The 22622-nt window shown below is 33.3% G+C and overlaps 1 protein-coding gene across 50 annotated transcripts in view; it reads right to left on the reverse strand.

Annotated features, from left to right (window-relative positions):
- The window catches only part of LOC130896151 (voltage-dependent calcium channel type A subunit alpha-1), a 102354-nt gene that overhangs the window by 26558 nt on the left and 53174 nt on the right, over positions 1–22622 (reverse strand). For 18 of the 50 annotated variants that reach the window (XM_057804022.1, XM_057804031.1, XM_057804030.1 and 15 more), the window contains exons 20-26: positions 14772–14855; positions 5549–5731; positions 4637–4728; positions 4407–4557; positions 4224–4351; positions 3909–4111; positions 865–1076 (exon numbers count right to left, since the gene is read on the reverse strand). In XM_057804022.1, coding sequence (XP_057660005.1) covers positions 865–1076; positions 3909–4111; positions 4224–4351; positions 4407–4557; positions 4637–4728; positions 5549–5731; positions 14772–14855 — 1053 coding nt within the window. Of the gene's footprint in view, positions 1–864; positions 1077–3908; positions 4112–4223; positions 4352–4406; positions 4558–4636; positions 4729–5548; positions 5732–12321; positions 12367–14519; positions 14550–14771; positions 14856–18348; positions 18460–22622 lie in introns of all 50 variants that reach the window. The other 32 variants (XM_057803988.1, XM_057803983.1, XM_057803987.1 and 29 more) reach the window with 5 other exon arrangements.

The raw sequence follows: 22622 nt of genomic DNA on the forward strand, positions 1-22622 counted from the left end.
TTATGAAGACAATCTTCCAATTCCATGCGAATTAAGAAACAGTTTTGAGTCACGAAAGGGGTCTTAATGACTTTACTCGGTATTCTCTAATAGTTATTGCCCGTTTGCACAAGCATGCTTGTCCACATTTTGCAGATTTACACTGTTTTTTAACTCGAAAATAGTTTTCGTCATCAACTAACTTATTTTCATTCTTAAATTGCTTAAATTACTTGTAATTGTCTTCAGAATTACTAAATTATCAACAAAGATAAATTTTAACATCATATTTGGCACTTTTTTCAACACAATAAGAATGACTTCATCCAGATAATATAAACAGAATATCACCGGACTGTTTGTAAGACTAGACATACAAGCCGAAACGTGTTCGAACTTAAGATTGCTTGTCTCAACATATAAGGATTTGAGACTACCTGCTATTACAAACTTCAGTCACTATACAATCAGAGGGTTTGGTCTTATTTGAATTGAATGTCCAGGAAAACAATAACCAATAGCACAATATTACTGAAACATTGAAATAGCCTTATTTTCTCGAAATAAAGCTTGCGCAAACTTGTAAGGACCGTCAATAAATTTGAATTTACTAAGGTTATTTGAATCTATTTTCAAAGTTCATATCTACGATTATCATTTTTCTTTACGGAAAGAAATAATCTATGAAAATAATGCCGAAAAAGGTATTTCAATATTTCTCTGTATAGGTATGTGGTTACTACAATTAAAGTATTATGTACAGTAGCTGCAAACACATAAAACATCCATTATGTCGACAAGGATCACAACGAGTATAATAGGTGTAAGTCAGTAGTGAAATCATATGACATATTATTATTTATGTTCGATTAAAAATAATCTTACCGGTATACCAGTAGGCTCCACTTGTCCGAATCTAGTGCTCCGCCAACTTTCTAAAATGAGCAAACCTGCATATATTTTACCAACAGTTAATTTACCGGCGTTAAGTTGATCGTTGGGTGGCACTAGAAGTTCTACCATATTTTTAGCTTGTATTGGCCAGATGTTTTTGATTGTCTCTTTCAACTCTGCATCAGCCTGGTCCATTTCATCAGCTACAAAATAGAATTGAATACATAGATCTCAATTCTCCATTCTAAAGATTTCAACAGAATAATAATTTCATATCAGTTTACTGAACAAACCATCAATTTTCTCTAAAAACGGATCAAATATGGATGATATTATGCAAATGACATTCATTATTAGTCGTTTAGTTTGCGTTTCCATATTTAAAAATATTTTTTATGAGGATTTTTTTAAAAGTTTTGAAATTTTATCCAATGAAATTCCTGTACAAAAATGATGAGTTTGGTAAGCATTGTAAATGATAAAAATGAATAAGTAGTAGATGAATATTTGGAATATCTGTCCCACTAGTCATATCTGCTACTTTCTCAACATTCTTCTGTACCTTAGAATAAAAAAATTCTACAATCAATACTTTTCCAGCCGAAGATATAAACGAGAGCTGAGACAAAATCGAAACGAACATAGAAAACTCTGCTAAGGATGCGTAACCAACAACAAAAACACTAATCCAGCCTCCATGGTTCCGAGAAGCTTTCTCAAAGTATAAAACGTTGCAAACACCAACAGATAGGAATTGATTAGAAAAGAGACTAACTCAGTAATCTCGAAAGATTCTCGAAAAAATCGGAGGAAAACATCTACTGCACCCAAAAACAAATACAGAAAGTGAACACAACAACGGAAATAAATAACTGAACTTTGAGAATCAAATCCAATATCAAAAGACAAATGGATAGACTATCTAATAGAGATGTTTAAAGGAGTAGGTGATACTAAGAAAACCAGCATATGAGGAATAACGTGGAAGTCACCATTCGTGAAGCAGACCAAGCCCTGATGACCTGAAAAAAATAGAAAATCTCCAGGACAGGATGGAGTCCTTAACGAACTACTAAAGTAAGGTGTTCAGCATGCCAAATCATACCCAAAAAATTCATTGTAATACACCAGTCAGTTGTCAGTACAATTATAGTCTTGTTGGGAAAAGGCGGCTAACTACAGGGAGATAAATTTGCTAGATACAACAATGAAACTCGTTAAAAAATTACCACCAACAAAATTAACTCGATCAGAACACTAGAAGACCAGCAGCAAGGATTCAGGTCAGGCAGATCCTTCGTAGATGCAGTATTCATTCTACGAGACTTGGTTGAAGAATAAATAGAAAATAACTAACCAGCATTTTTATCTTTCATTGACCTCACAATGGCCTTTAACCATATTAAAGGGGATTCATTTATTTTTCAATAGAAATATACGTATCAATATAATACAGACCATTAAGTCAAGTTCAAGGTCACATTAATGGTAAACAAAAGAAACCCTTACAAGTCAAAAGGTGATGGTAGGCAAAGGTGACGAAATGGGTGGCAGAGAAATCAAAATCCTGTGCTATGCCGATGACGCCATGATATGTATCAAAAATGAAGATGATCTTCAAAAATTATTAAATATCTTACAGGAAAACAGTATAATATGACTAAAAAGCTCATAAGATGCAACTTAAAACTAAAAAAGTCAAATAATACAACAAATAATGAAAAACTAGTACTTTGGAATTGACATAACCAGTTATGGAGAAGACGAGGTAAGATGCCTCCAGAATGTAGTATAGCGGAACAAACACCTAAGACAAGAAACAAATTTACAAAGCGATAATCAGACTATACATCAGAAAAAAGACTAGAAACGCCAAAAACGGAAGAAGATACCTCAGAAATAGAAATTTTCAGGCGCATCTCGGAAAAAAATTGATTAGAAAGAAGCGAAAACATCAGGTGTTTATGTGCCGTAAATGACATTAACGAATGGATATCACAGCGTAAAAAACAATGGAACCAACATAAAAGTCGAATGACAGACGATAGACTGATATTACGAGCAAGGGATAAATCTCTAACTCGGAGTAGAGGTCGACCACGAAAGAGATTGAGTGATAATCTAGAGCGAGGATGAAGAAAGGTTTCTAAGAAGGAACATGCGTTAGAACTATTAAGGAAGAAGTTAATAAGTCTTAGGAAAAATGACCCTCGAACATATAAAAACGAAGATAAACACTAACGGATCAAAGATTATCAAAACGTTTCCAGAACAACCCAGGATTAAAACAGAAAGATCCGCTGTCCCCTATAGTATTGGAATGGATATTGACATACGTAGACCATACTTCTAACATTAAAAAACGAGCTTAAGTAAATTTGCAGAGCCTTCATAGAAACACCAGTGAATCTACGAGTCAGTGAAGATAAAACGAAGTAAATGATAATGAGAATATCACAAAGGAAAAGAGCATTAACAAGTTTTTGAATACAACTAAATGAATAAGAAGTAATAAGTTATGAATATCTTGAGGTTGTTATTAAGGAAGACGGTGACGAGGGAGCAAAGTTAGAAGCAAGGATGACGAAGGAAACTGAACAATTCCGGATGCGAAAATATATGGTGTCGAAGATGGATATCTACCATTAATCTCTTAGAGGCGTTTGAAATGCTCAAGATACCGTGCATAGCTATGCAAACAAACGATGTAGTCCTAAACAGAGCAAATGCGGTTCGTGAGTTGCTGGATAACATTAAATGCGGGAAAATAGTTTTTCCGGGACACATAATGCGTGGTAGCCGGTTTAATATCCTCCGGTTGATTATGATGGGTGAAGTTGAAGGTCGTAGAGGAATTGGAAGGAAACAAGCCTCTTGGTTGAAGGACTTGATACGGCACGCTAAGAAGAAGAAGGATGCGAAAATAATTTTCAAAAAAATCTGCAAATATGCGTAGCTAGATCTCTAGATAATAAGGTTAACAGTGGGCCACGAAGAACGAAATGTTATAAAAGAGAAACAAAAAATTTACTGACCTGTCCTCATTTTGATGCTAAGATTTTCCCTGACGAGAGCAAAGAAAGTCGAAGTAAAATTCACTTTTCCATCGTTATCCACTGGCATGTTCATTCTAATTAGTTTTTTATATGCTAATCTATTAGGGCACTTATTTCCAAAGCCCAGTGGTGGATCCATGTTTTTAAGCATATCGTACATTTCAGTGTAGTGAATTTTACCACTAAAAATGGATAATTTTAAGCACAAAAATCATCAACGAAAATTCGAATGAAATAACTAATTTAACGAACTTGTGTATTAGCAATAAACAGATTACCGTAGAAAATACTCACGTGGCGTTTGGATCATATTCTGCCCATATTCTAACGAATTCATCCAAGTGATGAGCACCTAATATGGAAGGATCCCTTGTCAAATAATCAAAATTGTCCATAATTACAGCGACGAATAAATTCAACATCTGTAAATCGAGAATTTATATTTTTTTTGTTCATTTTTTTCTTTCAAATACTCACCAAGAAAGAACAGAAAAATATAAACGATACAAAATAGGCATAAGCTATATTATGACCGCACTGTTCTCCAGATTTTCCAGAGTTCGAATCACATTTTCTTCCTTTTATACACGACAGCATTATGCTTGGCCAATTTTCACCTGTGGCACATCTGAAATTTCAATATACCGTTGATAATCAATAAAAAATTAATATTGAAACGTCAGGTCATATTTTTGAATAATGTTTACCTGAATAAGAGCATGAGTCCTTGAATAAAATTACGGAAATTATTATGTCTATCTATAGATGTTTCTGGAGAAACTTCAATATTGCCGAAAACCTGAAAGAACAAATTCATAGTTACGCTGGTCGCGAAATGGGGGTTGAAATGTGAAATAGCTCGATGGATCGTGAGCTATGGTTGATAAATCGAATTTCATTCTTCAATTTCCATTCTGAAACTATTTATTGTCACGTATAGACAAATAAGTGATTGAAATTTAAATACTGGATCTTTTATTGATTCCCTGATTTACCAGAGGATAAACCAAAGACTAATAACCCTAATAGCCCAACTATAGAGAAAGCTGTAAGACAATTTTTCAGAATCATGGTTCTTGTGAAAAAGCCATTTCACATTTCACACATTTCAAAAAAAATACGTTATTCTTATGCAGGAAAACTGCTTTCAAAGTTTTATAAGACGAGAGAGGGGTTAAATTCGATTTTCAAACACTTCATCACCCTATTTCTATTACTAGAATACAACAAGTCTCTATCTTGAGAATAGTGAAACCTTAAGAGGCTCTCAGAAATGGTTTATTTCAGTTTCAAGGTGTAGCAAATTCTATTTTTTAAACAATTCATGTTTTGAACCAAGCGGTTAGATTTTAATGAGTTATCAAGTTTGGCTTGTTTAGATTCCTTGGAATTCATTGTCATCAACTGCCCACGACGTGGAGGTCTGTCAATAGTTGATCTTGAAGAAAGTACTGATTTCTTAGTTGTCCACGATGTTGTGCGCCGTCCTATGTTTCTCCCTACTATTCTTTGCCTTTGCATTATCAGTGTTATTTAATTTGAAAGACCAATTGTACCAAAATTTGAGCAAGAACTTTTTTATACACAAAGTGTGGTCTCAGTAATAAATTAAGACTTACTTGCATTCCAATGATAGCATAAATGAAGAAGAGCATGGCGATGAGTCCACAAACATAAGGAAGTGCCTTGAAACTTTGAACAAACGTCCATAGCAGTATTCTTATTGTATATCCTTGTCGTAGTAGTTTTATCAACCTAGCGGCTCGGAATAATCTCAAAAAACCAACGTTTATGAAATTTTCCTGAAATCATTTATTAATAATTTAGAAAAAGTTTATCTAGTGTTTCTAAATTCATGCGACAAAATTCAGAAGTTGTTGTCCCTACAAAGTTATGATAACTCTTTTCTATAACCTTCTAACAAGTCAGTGACTATGTATTATGTTTTTTTATTTATATATTTTCAAATTTACATGAAGATGGAAAGTCTAAGCGATACTAAGATGCAAATTAGCTCTATTATTGGATTGATGGGGGAGAAATAAAACAATAGGCTCCTGGATCACTGGAATTGAATCCTTGTGATTTCTAGTTCTACGGTTATCTTAAACTGGTAGCTCAAAACATACTAATGAACGATTCGAAGAATCGTATTCAAGAAGCGAGTTCCAACATTAATTATGAATCGTATTTCCTCTTCACAATTATTGCTAGTTTATTATGCAATAAATAGATATTTTGAATACAACTTTTATTTTATAAAATTAAATTTCTTAAAATAAACCGAAGAGGGGGGGCTGAAGAGATTTTGTTATAGGAAAGAATCATCATTATTTTCCATGACCTACTGAATTTCGTAGCATGAATTCATAAACACCTTGTACATTGAATCAAAGATACTAGGAAGAAACAATTGCAGAAATGAAACTTATCTATGTGAATTTTCAATAGAGAGCCTGGAAATAGAAACTGTTATTGAAATATATCCTCACATTCTGATCAATTGATTTCCACGAAGTATAACCTTAAAATAAGTAGGAGAAATGATAAAATAACAAATTCTAAATAAATAAATGTAAGGAAAGACGTCTCAGTACATAAATCGATGGAATTACAAAATGGATATTGAAAAAGTAACAGTAACAACATATTGTTTTAGGTAAATAGGTCTCAGTAAGCTATTGAGAATATGTAGAAGCAGCCTTCGAGATCCCCCGAACTAACACCGTTCGATTTTTAGCTTTGGAATACAATAGGATCAGAATAAAATAAATATGAGTACCATACACGCTGAAAATGAAATCAAAAAGTAGATCATCTATAAAAATTTTGTATATAGAATCCAAAACTTATTGTATTACTATATTATTTGATAGCCGAGCTCAAAATAACTTTGAACATAGAAAACATAGAAGAACAAATAGTAAAGTATTAACAGAAAGTTGAAAGACATCAATGAGTATTCTACAACAGCTTGACAAAATTTTAATAAGAAGAAAGAAACAAAGAACAACAAATACTAGAATTACCAAAAACGTTCTCAAAGTATAGTCATAAGGAAATAAATCTAAGGAAGAACTCGAAGTGCATGGGTCGATAAAGTTCAATATCTCCGCTTAAGAAAACTTTAAACAAATACAAAGAAGTAAAAAAGACTTTAGAATCAGATATGGATATAGCCTCTGAGGTAGCCTGGGCTTTTTTTGGTAAGGATGGAATGACGCACAGGAGTATCTTGTGGCTGCTGCGTCTTAGGCAGCGGCTGCTCTTATTAACAAGTGTTCTTGTTGGACTACTGGCTGCTCCTGGAACGGAAATTGATCTGGACCATGACCCTCAGGAGTGGCGTTTTGAGAATGACCTTGACGAATGTGCAGGTAGACGAATGTCGTTTCCTTCATTGGTGTGCGCTTCAATTGAACCGCTAGTAGCTGGCACCTTGGACGAACAAAGTGGATTAGTGTGTCGCTTCAGCACACGTCACCATATAATTGCGCGAACCAAGGCACTTAGTTATAATGCCAAATTGCCAGATTTCTTTATTGTTGAGGTGAAGGCACTGACAAGGAACATTTAGGCATTGTAACTGCTGAGGATTTGGCTGGAGAAATTCCAGACTCAGTAGGCGGTTTTATAGATTGTTTGCAGAAGATGTTAATTATGTAAACGGCTTGTACTTGTTGAAACTAAATTGAATAATAATAATATGACAGTCATATAATGAATGATGGCTTGATTAGCTTGATGATAATCGAAAGTGCCACAATAAGTGTAAATACAACAGATATAAAAGAATTTATAGAAGAATTATAGACAGAATGAGTATCCTACAAAAGAAATTGAATTTATGGTATTGGTATAGTATTCAAGGTTCATTCCTAGGAGAATAAATCGAGGGGAAGAGTTAGAGAATGGGTAATAAAAAAGTGGAATTAGTAATAAGACAACAGATATAGAGAAGGAAAAAAATTAATTTAATACCCTTTAGTTCATACTGGGAAAGGTAGAAGGGTTTTGTAGATAAGTTTGATAGAAATAACATGATTAAAGAAGAAACGAAAGCTATAGACGCTTGATAATTACTAATGAGCAATCACGATAGATACATTTGGTGAGAATTAAATTACTGTAAGAGAGCACTGGAACCATGAACCAAGAAACAAATTTGCTGCTAATAATTCTGCCTACAAAAAGTTTTGACAGGAAACTATAGATCGAAGTTAAAGTAGAAGATAAAGTATTGAAAAATCTACTAGTTCGCAAAAAAATGCTAAAAAAAGGTAAACGGAAACCGGAAAACTCCCCATCAATTTCTAAACCAGGTTCTGTGTATTGGAAGATTTAAATAATCACTAGTAGTCTATGAAACCATAGTTTTTTTTTAAAACGATGGAATTAATTTTTCGTGTCAGGCTTCAACTTATGTACATTAGAGTACAGTCAATTTTTGCAATTGTTTCCGAGGCCATGAAACTACAGAATGACTCATTAGAAAGCAGTTATCACAAATCTACGTTATATTTAGTGTAAACTATATTAGGCTATATAATTGATCTATTTTCTTCCAGCAACTAACTAATTCAATTAAAGATACTAAAAGGAAACGAAAATATGATTGGTTACTTGAATATCATCATCAATTTTTACATTTGTATTAGTAAAATTAATTGGGCAATCATGAAATTATAATTAGATTATATATTCTATTTTTTTTTTCGTTCACAAAATGTTAAGCATTAACACGACTTTTTATAGTAAGGACAAGCATATACAATATACAAAAATAACAAAGTTACATTTCTTTTGATAAATGCGTGTACGTGGAGGGTATGTCAATCGTGAATTAGTAACTACGGACCGTTTCTTGGAGATGGCCCACACCCTCTTTGGTGAGAGTCTTGGTGACTTAGCGACTGATTCAAATATCGGTTAACAAAAAGAAGGAAGTATGTAAACCAAATGTTGGTGAGGATACCAATTCGAATCGCAAGTGCATTAATTTTCGTTAAACCATGTTTTTCTCATAGATTTAAAACTGTATCTCTACAAAATTCAATTTGTGATGTTAGTTTGGGGCTAAATTTGTAAATTATGCAATTGAGCGTTAATCGACGTTAATCTTGTTTCCAGATGAATCTCATTTTAACCTCAAGCGGCAGGTAAACAAAACTGCCACTATTTAGGTGCGAAGAATCCGAAACACGAAAAGTGACTGTAAGTTCAGATAAATATCTGGTACTAGAGTTGCAATATTTTTTTGATCATAAATACAGATCATTTCAGCAAAACCACCATCAGTAACGTCTTTGATAATAGTATGTAAAATTTCACCTTGAAAATTGATCTTCAGAAGATGTGACATCGATTGGACTTGATATAATGCCTATGGACTTTTACTTATGGGGTTATTTCAAATTTCAAAGTGTGAATTAATATTATTTTTGAGAAATGAACTCCCAAACACTCTACTGTACGTATAGAAATCTTATTTTCTATTTTATCGATGTACAAAACTTTATTTCTTGTTCGAGATACCCTGTAGAACTCGATTTTTTTGTTAGGTGTATCATATTAGTTATTACAATAGGTGATCATGAACCTTACGCACTAGGCTTGTCGAGCCCCGCCAAAATCATCTTATGAAATTAAAAGTGAAAGTACATTAAAACCAAAACCTTGTCTTATCATGTCTCTGGTCAAGATTTATAAAGTAAAAAATTCATGATCTTCATATAGCTACAACCTCTAGAATCGTTACAGATTTCAAATGAAATATTATTGCACCTCTAGATTTTATGTAGTATATAGTATCTGGTTAATTTTCTTCTTAGGGATATTTGCTTTTTCTATATTCAATAATATATATTCAAGTACCAATAGGAAAATTATTCATTATATACATAAATAGGTATGTGTATGTGTGTTTTTGGTGTAGTGTACGTGTCACATAGTGGAAATACGTACCTGAATACCCACCCATTAGATACCCTTCATGCAAAAAAATGTGACACACCCATTCAAATAGATAGAATGGAATTTTAACAATAAATAAAGTAGTAGTGGATAAAATTCTATTCAAATCTAATGAATCTAATTGATAAAATTCAAATTCTTATGCATTCTCATTATTTGGAAAACTTATTTTTTATTTAATTCCATTTTGATATATTTCTGCTTGCAAGCTTTTAAATAACGCACCTTTCAGTACTAATTTTAAAATTTTAAAGCCAATGAATGCAATAATGCTTCGAAATTCTTATAAAAAATTTCAAAGAAGCCGAATAAGCATAAATAATAAATATGATAAATCAGCCTTCATCAAACTTAGCATTATCATGCTCAGCCATTAAAATAATTTCTGTTTCTTTCAATAAGAACATAAAATTATAATTTAAGCAAGCATTTTTTGTATAATTTAGATCATTACATGATTTACTGTGAGCGTCCATAGAGTATCGTACAAATTCATTATAAATTCACGAATTCACGAAGTAAAGTGCGCATGCGTTCGGTCCTAAACTGATTCTGAATTTGATCTGCGCTATAATCCATTATTTAGTCTTGAATTACCTAGTAAACAAAGGTCGTAGCTTACAGGGCCTCGCATAACCAAAGTATTCTAATTTAATTGTTTGTATAATTTTGACTATTTCTAAAGATATGTTCATCCGCTCAAGAGTCTCGGGGTTTGTAACACAATCGATTCAACTTATCTTGTGATAAACCCGACAAACATCGTGCTATCCTAATAAGAAAATCGTGACTGCAAGGAATTTTTTGAGTTTCTAAACTTTGCTCTCGCTTTTGCTATTCTTGGTCGTATCTGCACGCTGCACGCGATTTATCCTTGTAATACATTTTGTTGTTTAGTCTTTTTTATATTAAACTTTAGTCTGTAATTCTATAACAAGACGAGCTAGGAGTCTTTGTATTTTTTCAAACGAGCTAGCTGGTTATTAAAACAGTATCAGCAGCGTAACGTCTATTGTTGACAAGTTTTCCTTCAACCAGGACACCTTCTTCAGCGTTATTTGAAATTTCATTGAATGTTTCTTCAGAGTATAGAAACATGTAGAATTTATTGAGTAGATGATAGTTGTAGATTAAAAATTAAGAGTCTTCACCTTTTATTATACTTTTCATCATTTTTCATACTTTGAAGAAGCTCATTTCCTAGTTGTGGAGACTCTCGAAAAACAGAAAATGAATAGATGAATAGAATATGGACTATAGCAACGTTATCTTATGTCCATGTAGATAAATACACACCAAAAATTTTGTTCTTCTGCAACCACAAACAGCCTCACATTTTTCTTTAAATTTGCACGAAATGAAATTCGAAAGTTCAGGTGGAGTGGGTTTGATTGTGTCATATGGTTCCAGTACGTAATTAATCTTCATTCCGAGCCCACTCACGATAATATTTGAAAGATTCGATCTCTGGTTTTTGGCAAACTGCAAATTTTGTTTGTAGTAAGATATGATTCAACTTAATTATCGCAAAATATTCATGAATTTCTCTATATAAAACGATGAGGTATCGCTCTTCGGCATAAATTAGGACTTTCCGTTTATTTCTCAGGGCTTCTTTTGATAAAACTTTTTCTCTCCTGAAGCTGCTGTATAATTATATAATTCGCTCCTGAAATATGGCCTTCGGTTGTTCTTGGTTGTCCATCTGGTATACTGCTGCTTCTAGGTCGTCAGTGATTTTGGATCTTTCTGGAAACTTATCTGGTCTAGTAACCCCAAGTTATTTTCTTCAGAGTTGTAGAAGAGAGTTTCGTATCGAAGCTTCTGTATCTTACTGTTTAATGGTTTCTACTTGGTTTAATGTAGTTTTCTTGGCAGTAGCATTTGCAATAGAGCCATGGGTGGTCTATTTTTGAGCTAATAAGTGCTTTATACATGTAAGTTAGACACAGATATAGTTATATTACAAGATTTTTCTTGTAATTGTTTTCATAAGGTTAATAGCGCTATGTATGATTTTTTGAGTATACATTATTACAGTATAGTACTCAGAAAATGTTGGTGGACAATTTAAAGTTAAGTTTTTCCATACTTTACCCCCGTCATATAAAAAAATTGGTCTTATGGCTTCATTTGCAGTCCTTACACGATTGGTTCATCGTAATGTTTGAAATATTCTCTAATAACGAATTTACGATTCACTTTATGGACGCACTGTATAAAATATGGTGCAGGTATCATTTCAATGGGTACAATTTTTAATAATTACCAATGACGGTACATAACACAATAAAAATGTGCCTGCTAACCATAACATCTTTATTATTTATTTATTTATTAAAATTTTGTTTGGGGATATGATCAGTCTAGTAAAGCTTCCATGTCCAAGTTAAGTTTTCCAAAATCAGAAAATACATACCTGCATCCACTTGCCTATAGCAGCATCAAGATCAAGTTTCGTTTTCTACAAAAATCAGTGCAATGATTAGATATACAAAATGTAGTAATAAGTCCATTTAAATAAGATCTAAACCATGCTTCAACTAACCTTTTTTGTATATATATGTACTATTGAGCCTAATATCCTTCATAATAAACGACTTCTAGCTCTAGATACTGAGGTTCGACTAACAGATTTTCCTAACGAATTTAGTAGTTTTGAAAATATTTATTTGAATATTTACCAAGCTCCAACAATGGACAAAATTAGATATAAATAATAATCGCGTCGATAAAAGTTTTTTTCAAATTCGATTTTTCATATTTCATGAAACCAGAATTCTTTAGGAGAGAAGAATAAATTATTTATTGCGTTCATATAATATCTTTGGTATCATTCAAGAAAAAAATTTCTTTTAACATACTTGTTAAAAACGAAAAGAAACCTGGCTGAAATACGGAATAGACGACTGCAAATAAATCAAGATAATCACAACAAACTAGTCCAAAAATTATTTAATAATGAGTAAACACTAAAAATCAAAACTAATATGACAACAATTCTGCCAGTGGAATTGTGGGAATAAAGAAAAAAACATTCAATCCTCTCGTATTGTTATGAGAACCAAATTAGAGATACAGATAAATGTTGATGTTGGAAGAAATTTGGATTGCTTGGAGGTACCAACTTCTGAAGAATAACAAAAATTCAGGTCTAATAGATCAACAGTGGACGCAATATTCATAGTTCGTCAAGTGGTGTAGAAGTCGATAGAATTCAATAAACCCATTTTTGTCTGTTTTGTTGACTTCACCAAAGCCTGAAAGACGTGATTAGATTATGAGTCTTGAGAAAAACAACATAGACTATAAGTACCAACGAGTCATCAAAGAACTTTATACCGGAACCAAAACAATAATTAAAACTAAGGTACGACTCTCTGTTCGGCAGGGAGACAGTCTTAGCCCAACCCCATTCAACATCATAATGGATCAAATTATCGAGGAAGTCAACAAAGTCAATGCAGGATACAGAATGGATCACCGCTCCATAAAGGTTTTGTTTTATGCAGACGATCTCAGTATCTCAGTCAACAAGACAGAATCAATGGTAATATCAAAAAATCCTATTAGATGCAAATTGGTAGTCGATAGAGAAATAATACGGTAGATATCAAAATTCAATTACCTGGGAGTAAATATATCTAGTAAAAAAAACCTGATAGAGAAGGCACGAACACAAGCGATGAAAGCATCAAAAGTCAGCGGCTGTCTGAGAGATATAGTGTGGAGAAACAAAGCTCATAAAGCAAGACCAGAATTTATAAAACGTGTGTGAGACAACCAAAAGGATAATGAGAGCCACAGAGATGAAAATACTGCGAACCATCAAGGGAGTCACTCTCAGGGACCGAATAAGGAGTGTGACATAAGAGAAGAATTGGGCGTACAGGATGTAGTGAGATGGGTCAGGGTACGAAAAATATTCTGAAGGGATCACTTAGAAAGAATTCCAGAAGACAGATGGGTCTAAAACTCAGAGACCTAACACACGCAGACTTGTAGGTAGATAACCAAAGAGGTGCTACGAGAGCTGGAGTTCAACTTCTCAAAAAGATCCAGGAAGAGGGCCAAACATACAGAATAGGACCTGATTCTATTGAAAGAGGAAGAAAAAGAAAAACAAATTTGAAATTTGCAAAAGATATAAAGAAGTGCATTTAACAATTTTGTGAGCCTTTGAATTCATGAATGTACATACAGAAAATAATATAAATTTTTGAAAGAAAACGTATTTTGATTCCTCCGGAGCACGTTTATTATACACATTATTTGTGTGTAAAAGTACAATCTAGAATAGAATTAGAGACTCAATATATTAGTCAGACTTTTAGATTAACTAAGTTCAATAGGTATTAGAACAAATATTTCAACGTTTTTACAGTTTGTTGATCAAAATTTTATCATGTAATATCTGCCTTTTCATTAGCTCTTAGAATATTTTAACGAACAAATAAGATCCCTTATTCAAATAAATATTTTCTTGAAAAACAATCAAGACCGTTTCGAATGAATCTATTATTAAGACACTGATATTTATATTATTGTAATTGAATAAATCGAGACCTATTCTACAGATTCAATTTATTAAAAATAGGTCACTGAAATAGTCCTTACCCTTTCCTTCTGCATTTGGGCCGCTCTTTCCTTGAAGGAAACAAGAATTTAATAAAAATAATTACAAATACATTAATAAGTGCAAATATCAAATATGCTCAAGTGCACCGTTCGTGCTATTTTGCAATCAATTAATTCTTTTATTGTATACCTTCCAGATGAGACGACGATAAATCTGTGTAAAATTGTGTTTTAAGTGGTAAAATGTTACTTTTTTCTTTTAGATATTTCAACTTTTAAACATATACTTACTCCGAATTCCACAACCATTGCGTCTACGATGCTACCAATTACGGTAACGAAATCGAACGTATTCCAAGGGTCTTTGAAGAAATTCTGTGGAAAATTAAAACGTGAAATATTTCATTTAATAATTTTGTGATACGTGGTTGTCGGATGATAGCTGGAACGTGACACTAGTATACACTGAACTGTTTATATATCTATTTAAATAATGTCACAAGTATTGTTATGGATAGTTTGGACTTCTTAACGCAGCCAAAAAAGCAGATTCTTCCGAATCAATTATTAGATTGATGATTGATTCTGTATGATACAATTTTTGTAGCATAAAATCGTCAAGGAGAGCTTGAAAACCGACATGAGAATAGGAAAATTGATCGAGGTGTGTAGTGACAGAACGCGGGACCTGTACGTGCCCTAATACGAGGATGGTAGTACCTGGCCGACCTGACCTAGAGATGGCGGTAGTTGCTTTTAACATATGTTCCAAGTTTAAAGTCTCCACGTTGTTTAGTATTCGTTATCAATAGCAAAATATTGGGTTTAAACGAGGCCGTCGGATCTGCGAAAACCAGCGTCGCAGTGGTTCGATCAAATGAGGTGACGACTCCAGAAATGCTAAAGAAAATCAACAAAGCGGTACTGGATCATCGTCGACTGAAAGTGCGCGTGCTAGCAGACATAGTAGGCATTTCAAAAAGCGCGGAATATCGCATATTAACTGAAAATTTTGACATGAGAAAACTGTGCGCAAGTTAGGAACCGCATTTACTGACAATGGAACAAAAACAGCGTCATGAAGATATTTGTATCCAGTGTTTGGCAAAGTATCAGAAATGTAGCCTAACCATGGATTAAACGCGGGTACATCACATCATACCCGAAGCAAAAGAATAATCAAAATAACGGAAAGAAAAGAGAGAAACGCCTCCAAAAAAGGCAAACACCGTTCCGTCTGCAGGAAAGGTCATGGCGTCGGTTTTTTGGATTGCACGTGCGATACTCATCGGCGAGTATTCTGCGAACTTATTGCAACGGTTAAGCGAAGAAATCAAGCAGTAACGGCCGCTTTTGGCAAAGAAGAAAGTGTAGTTTCATCAAGACAATGCACCAGCTCATACATCCGTTATTGCAATGACCAACATCAATGAATTAAAGTTTGAATTGCAACCTTATGCACCAATTTCGCTGAAAGAAGGGTATGGAGCAGAAAGGAGATTGCTTTGTAAATAAATTTCCAAAATTTTTGTTGGGACAATCCACGTACACCAAAATCGTCGGTTTGCAGTTCGGATGGTAGCAGATGAACTAAATATTAACTATATAGCCAACAGACAGATTTTATCCCGTGCTCATCAACTTCTTCAACAGGCACGCTGTGGTCCATAAGAAGTTCGTTCTCCCTGCTATCAAGGATTTGAAAGAACTCGCAAAAGTGCTAAAAGAGTGTGCCCAGATATAGCGATTGGATGCTGCATCGACACTATCCACCCTGGTACTGCGAGTTGAGTGTGAAAAAGTTTTTAGTTTTCGGAAAGCTTCCATTATTAGTACAGCAATTCCATTCACCAGATCTATCACTCCGAGACTCTAGTCTTTCTTGAAATGAAAACCGTTTCATAGATAACGTATTTTGGATTGATCTAGAGCACTGATACCAATGTGACGAAAGCTTCAGTCGAAGACTTGTTACAACGACTGGAAATTTCGCTGGAATTGATGCGGAAGGGAATTCCGAATAGTTTAATCACTAATTTTAATAGTATCAGTCTCGAAACTTAGCTCGCAAACCTCGTGATGGTAGAGTCAATTTACGATTTTTCAACAAACAAAACATTTGACATGTAAGTCGAAGCGGGTCACTGGTTGGTTATGATTAAACCTTTCAAGCGACTACTTACAATATTAATTGTATTCAGGGCTTCATTTAGAAATAATATGTTTACATCATTCTGGTATACAAAAAGAGTCTTAATCTATTCAACAATGTAGATATTCAGGAAAAATAATGGACTACTTCACAAATGGGAGCTAAGTGCAGGAGCTAAGTAAGCAGCTGTTTGACCTCATTGAGGATTAGTCAAAAAAAGTCGAAGATTCTCGTTTGCAAGTCGAATTCCAGTTGTACGAGCAATACTCCAAGGATAGACTAATCTGGGCCTTGTAGAAGATTTGGAGCTGTTGCTAAAGAGCTGCTTCAGCTCTAGCCTCAATACCAAGCAGGTAAATCTGCGATAATGATGATATTGTATGTCCAGATAGGATAAAATCTAGCCCGGGTCTTTGCTGCGTATAATTATCAGGTTCTAGGATCTATTTTGTCCCATACTCAGTATCTTCAGCTGATATATTAAACCCGGTCTCTTAAGAAACTTCAGGAGCCTAGGATGGTTCTAGCATCTATTTAGTATGCACCCAGGTGTAGTGCTCTAGAGTTCCCTAGTCTCTCAAACTTCGACTTAATGTGGTTGGAAGTTTCTTCGGTGCAAAATCTGCAAGCTGCTTCCTCTGTTAAACCTAACATCTTCTGACGTCCATCGAGACAGTAATGCCCCAACAAGACTCCTGTATTTATAAGCTGAAACCTTCAATAGATCTCGTTTGGTTGTTTGTTTCCAGTAGTATTTTCGCTGGTCTTAACTTCTGCAGTGTTTTCTACTACAGACCAGCTTGGATCTTGCTACATTGGAGCTCGGAGCTCTAATAGCTGCTTGAGTATTGGACAAAATTATATCGAATATGATCTAACTGTTCTTCTTTTATGTTTTATGGTGCTACAGCCCCTTTTATACATCCCTATCATTGAGCGGCATTGGTGCTTTTATACTTATGCTTAATCTCTACAATGATAGATGATACTACTTTGCAATCCAATATTTCCCTTTCTGGGAATGCTCCGTAGTTCAATTTTGCCTTAAGAAATTGCAATCAAGACATTATTGGAGGGAGTGAATCGAAAATGTGACTTCACGAGTGATGGTACTTGACTTCTATCCTTCAAACTGAGGACCTTTGATTATTGAAAAAATATAATAATTAAAACTCGATCCTACGTTTCTTGTCTTGCTTATGTTTTCTTATGTTTCACTTTCTCTTTTATTCAAATTTCTATGAGTCTCAAGTACATGCTTTATACACTTTTAATAACATTCTACTATGCTTTTATTATTATCATTTGAAGGAGCTTGAAATTGAAAAAATAACTTTTCCAAATTATTATTTTTAAAACAAAGTTTCATTTATGAGTACACCGTTTATAAACATTGATTTAATAGCATTCTAAGGAAGCTACGACATTTTTTAGGTTAGTAATTTTCCATATTTTTATAAAATATTCTGAGCTTTTCTCATAGTTGCGATTTCTAAAAAGTAATGAGATAATTAAATCATCACAATACTTGTAACACATGAAATAGTAAAGCGATGCTTTCGATATATTATGATAGATAGAAGGATAAAAAGGATTCCAGTGACTGTGAGCTCTATTATATGAATCCAAACAGTCACTATTTATCCTTTATTATTGATAACTACATGTAAATAGCTCTATTTATATACAAGGTGGTATAAAATATAAAAGTTTTACCTTAACACCATAAGCGATTAACTTCAAAAGAGTTTCACCGAGGAAGAGTAATGTAAAAAGTATGTTCATTACGGCGAGGATGTCGGACAACAAAGGTGGCGAGTCGTGGTACTACAAATAACTCAAAAATATATATCTAAACTACTAAGCATTAAAAAAATTAACAATATATTTGTTTTTTTTTAAGAAAAAAAGTCGGCAGAACCAGAAACAATTTAGACTCGGCGAATTCAATTCGTCTTCAAATTTTTTATACAGATCGGCAGCTGTGTCTTGCAGCTCCTTGTGTGAAGAATTGTTTTGTAGTTTCATGCAGTTCTAATAGCACAATGAACATCTTCGTAAAATGTTAATCAAACTTTATTTCTTATAATTATTTTGTTTCTATAACAGTAACAGTTTGAAATTTGGTCTTTATCAAAATATTATTTTACATCGAAACCATCAAACCCTGAAATATGAATTAGAAAATATAACTTATACAGTGTGCTCTTGAATAATCTTATAAATAAGGCTCCTTTATTAATTCAGTCTCTCTGCGTTGGTCAATTCGAAATCTTCTTTCATAAAGTATGATATCAGAAGCCGATATGAAATAACGCGTTCGCTGATTGGACATTTGATACATTCTATTTCTTAGTTCACTATAATTATCAGAATTTGTCTGGTATACGTTGAAAAAATAACCTAAAAAAGATAAATCGTTAGATGTATTCTCATTCTCCTTCTAATCTATTTGTTTTGATAAACCCTTTTTAGTTATTTCCAAAAACTACTCTAAACTGTTAGGATAATAATTTAGTCCATACAAAATGTCTTCTACAAACGATGGTCCAATGTCAATAATGTTGATAACAACTGTTGTATGTTCTCCATTTGTACAACTAGGCAAAGGAGGATCTGCTTCCAATTATAGCATTTCGATTCTACTAAATACATTCAGCACTCATGGTCATTATTGTACTAACTTTACTTCATAAGGATGAACTAATTCTTCTCAATAATGTTAGAGACATATCCTGCACAACCATCAAGTTGCTAGCTAGTTTTTCAAATAGGATATTTTAGTTAAAAATATTTAAAACATATTCTCTATCTTGTAAACGGAAGTTTTACAATTGATAAGTAAATTACTCGAGCTAAAAAGACTTAGTACCATGTCATCATAACAGAAATATTTTGGAGAAACATGAAGCTTCTCCGATCACCAAGTATACCAGACATTACACTTCATTCAGACATTCAATACAAAATTTGATTGTATTTAATCAAAGAACTTGAACTTCCCCGGTCGAACTCACGCAGCAATTGTGTGTGGTAACCAATGTAGGTGCTGAACTGCCATTTACGCCTTCACACGACTGTCTACTGCATTCACGTTGCTGTTAAAGGCAAATGTTCAATCACCGTGCGTTGCTCAACACGATCTACTACAAAACTGAGATTTCACTCTCAAATACGAGCTTCTGGTCAGTTGATAGCTTGACTGATACATATTTTAACTAAAAATTGACGTGAGGATAAATAATTGTCTTTATTCATACACTAATCAAGAGAAAAGTCTAGTAATAATTATAATATATAATTTGTACTCGGAGTTTTACTTTAAAGAAGGAATTCTATTATGGATTCGTATTTCTCGGTGTTCCGGAAAAATTCGGAGTAGATGACGTGATAATAATGCTGTGAGACGGTTCTGAGTTATAAGCTTTTAAAGATGAGGAATCAGAGCTTAAATTTCAGTATATTTTCTAATTTATACATCCAACTCAATAATACAAGTAAAAAAACTTTATATTGGTATTAATAATTACAGTTTTCTGTTAATATTTATAAAAATAATGTTGTAACTTTGGTATTTGGAAAAATTAGTACAATTATAAAAGGATTTCTGTTAGTAAATTTTTTAATCATTGTGCTAAAAGATAATATGAAATATACACTAACGTAGCCATGCAAAACATCTATAATACGCATTCTCAAAACATCGATTCAACAATACAATAATTATAACAATAATCAACTTATTGGCAAAACAGTTCAGTGATATACCGTGTGTTAATAAAAATCATGCTTCTCGATTCTCAAAAAAAAAAAAACGGAATAATAATCATATTACAAAAACAAGTTAAAATAAATAGAAATTTATATTATAATTTGTCCCATTATAGAGTGGATATCAATTTATTACAAACAAATCAAATAGTTATTAATCTAATGAAAATGAAGGTGCTAATAATGGCATTGAGAGAAATAGTGTTTCATAATAAAACTATTAGAAAGAATGAGATAAAATAGTTTCTTCAAACCTTTGTATTTATTCGTAACTCGTTGTATCTTAGTGACTATTTTTTTGTACAATAATAAACGATAAAATATAGATTCCTCATAATAAATACGACAAAATTTGTATATTCAATATATTCTTTGTTTGATGTGTGATCTATTTTAGTATTTCGTTCCAGAACTTCGAAAATAATTAAGTTACGAATAACGAATTTTCGCTCTTCAGAAAATGTCTAAGATTCCTTCCAAACATTTCAACGTTTTCAGCATTGAAGATCGCTTAGTTCTAAATTATATTTATCAAAGTAATATAGTGAATCAAAACAATGATCAGTGCATGATCATAACGTGAACATCCCGGGCGAAACGGGGCGTGGTATCGTTATTGGTCCAAATTAATGGCACCATAATATACCACAAAATAAGCCACGTGGGAAGAGCGAGCGCCGCATCGCTGAATAAGCCGTTACATAAGATTTAGTACGGAGACGGTATCTATATATATAATATATATTATCGTACTGCAGACTGTTGATTTAAATTTTCTGACGCTAAAATTCTTTATTAAGCTATTAAAGAAATACACTTGATGAGGGAAAAAGTGTATTAAATATGTTCAGAATAGGTTGAAACCAAAAAGTGGTACTTGGATATTGTGCAAATTGAGCCCCTTATTATAAATGTTGACGCCAGTGGAAATGTATCTGTATTCAGTCTATATAATCATTGAAAAAAGTGAAAATTCGAAATATCTATTTCAAATTTCACGTTAACAATGTATATTTTTGTAATAATAATTGTACAAAATTAATCATATTTTATATGATCAATCTGCTGTAAAAGTGCGTAGTACCGTCCTGTTAAAAGCTCGGCTTTAACGTTTCAATCCAGATCACGTGATCACTATACGTGAATATGTTTTGTTTTACTATTTTTCTTCGATACACATATTATTGAACCCACGGGAAATCCGAATAGATTTTCAACTACCGATCGTATGAACGCCAGGAATACAGCAGGTAATTGCTAGCTCTGTCACTGCAGATTTCAACAAGTCCCTCCAAGTGTGAATTGCGAGCTGTTATTGGTTTCTTGCAGGCAGAAAGAGAACAGTGCAGCGAAAATTCATCGAGAAATGAATCGAGTATATGAAGACATCTTTATGCCTAATGGCGTCGTTCGTGAATTTAATAGATAATTTGAAGGAGGCCGAACTGATGTTCATGATGAAGGCGACAACGACGAAACTCTATCTATAAGTGAATTATCGGTGCAATTTCCGCAAGTTTCAAGATCTCCTCTGTACTCTACCGTTACTGAACAGTTATGTTTCAGAAGTTTGGGCTCAATGGGCTCCAACGATGACACAAAATTCGCCGAATAGGTGCAGCTTTGAAGTTACAGAACTGATGGAGAATATTTTTTGAAATACATTGTGAAGGGTGATGAGACATCTGTATGACATAACGTTCACTAAATAAATGCATACAAATTTACCAACGAAACGTACACTATTCAAATGAGTTTAATCTCAACAGTCATAAGAGTATGACGATTGTTTTTTGCGAAAATGTGTCTTATTTGAGGAGCTTATGCAGGCTGGAAAAACAATTGAAGCTGATTCATATTATGAGAATTTTCGACGCTATTCAAAACAAATTCAACGATTCCTTCAGTAATTTCGATGGGACATTTTCGTACACCCACTATACAAACCCGATCTAGCACCGAGTTATTTTCATCTTTTTCGTGAACTGAAGAAGTGGCTCGAAAAACGATGCTTCCAAACTGACGTGAAGCTCAAAGAAACCGTCACTGGAGGTTGAAAAAAAAACAACCCTCGTATGATCAGTTCGTAATTTGAATCAATGATCGATGAAATAGTTAAATGGAAACATAATATTCAATAAAATATAGAAGTTTTGTTACTATCGCTAATAAATGCGGATTATTATGATGTTTGAATCATTCGGAAAATAATATTAACA

This window comes from Diorhabda carinulata, chromosome 7, assembly GCF_026250575.1.
Source record: "Diorhabda carinulata isolate Delta chromosome 7, icDioCari1.1, whole genome shotgun sequence".
Classification (NCBI taxonomy): domain Eukaryota; kingdom Metazoa; phylum Arthropoda; class Insecta; order Coleoptera; family Chrysomelidae; genus Diorhabda; species Diorhabda carinulata.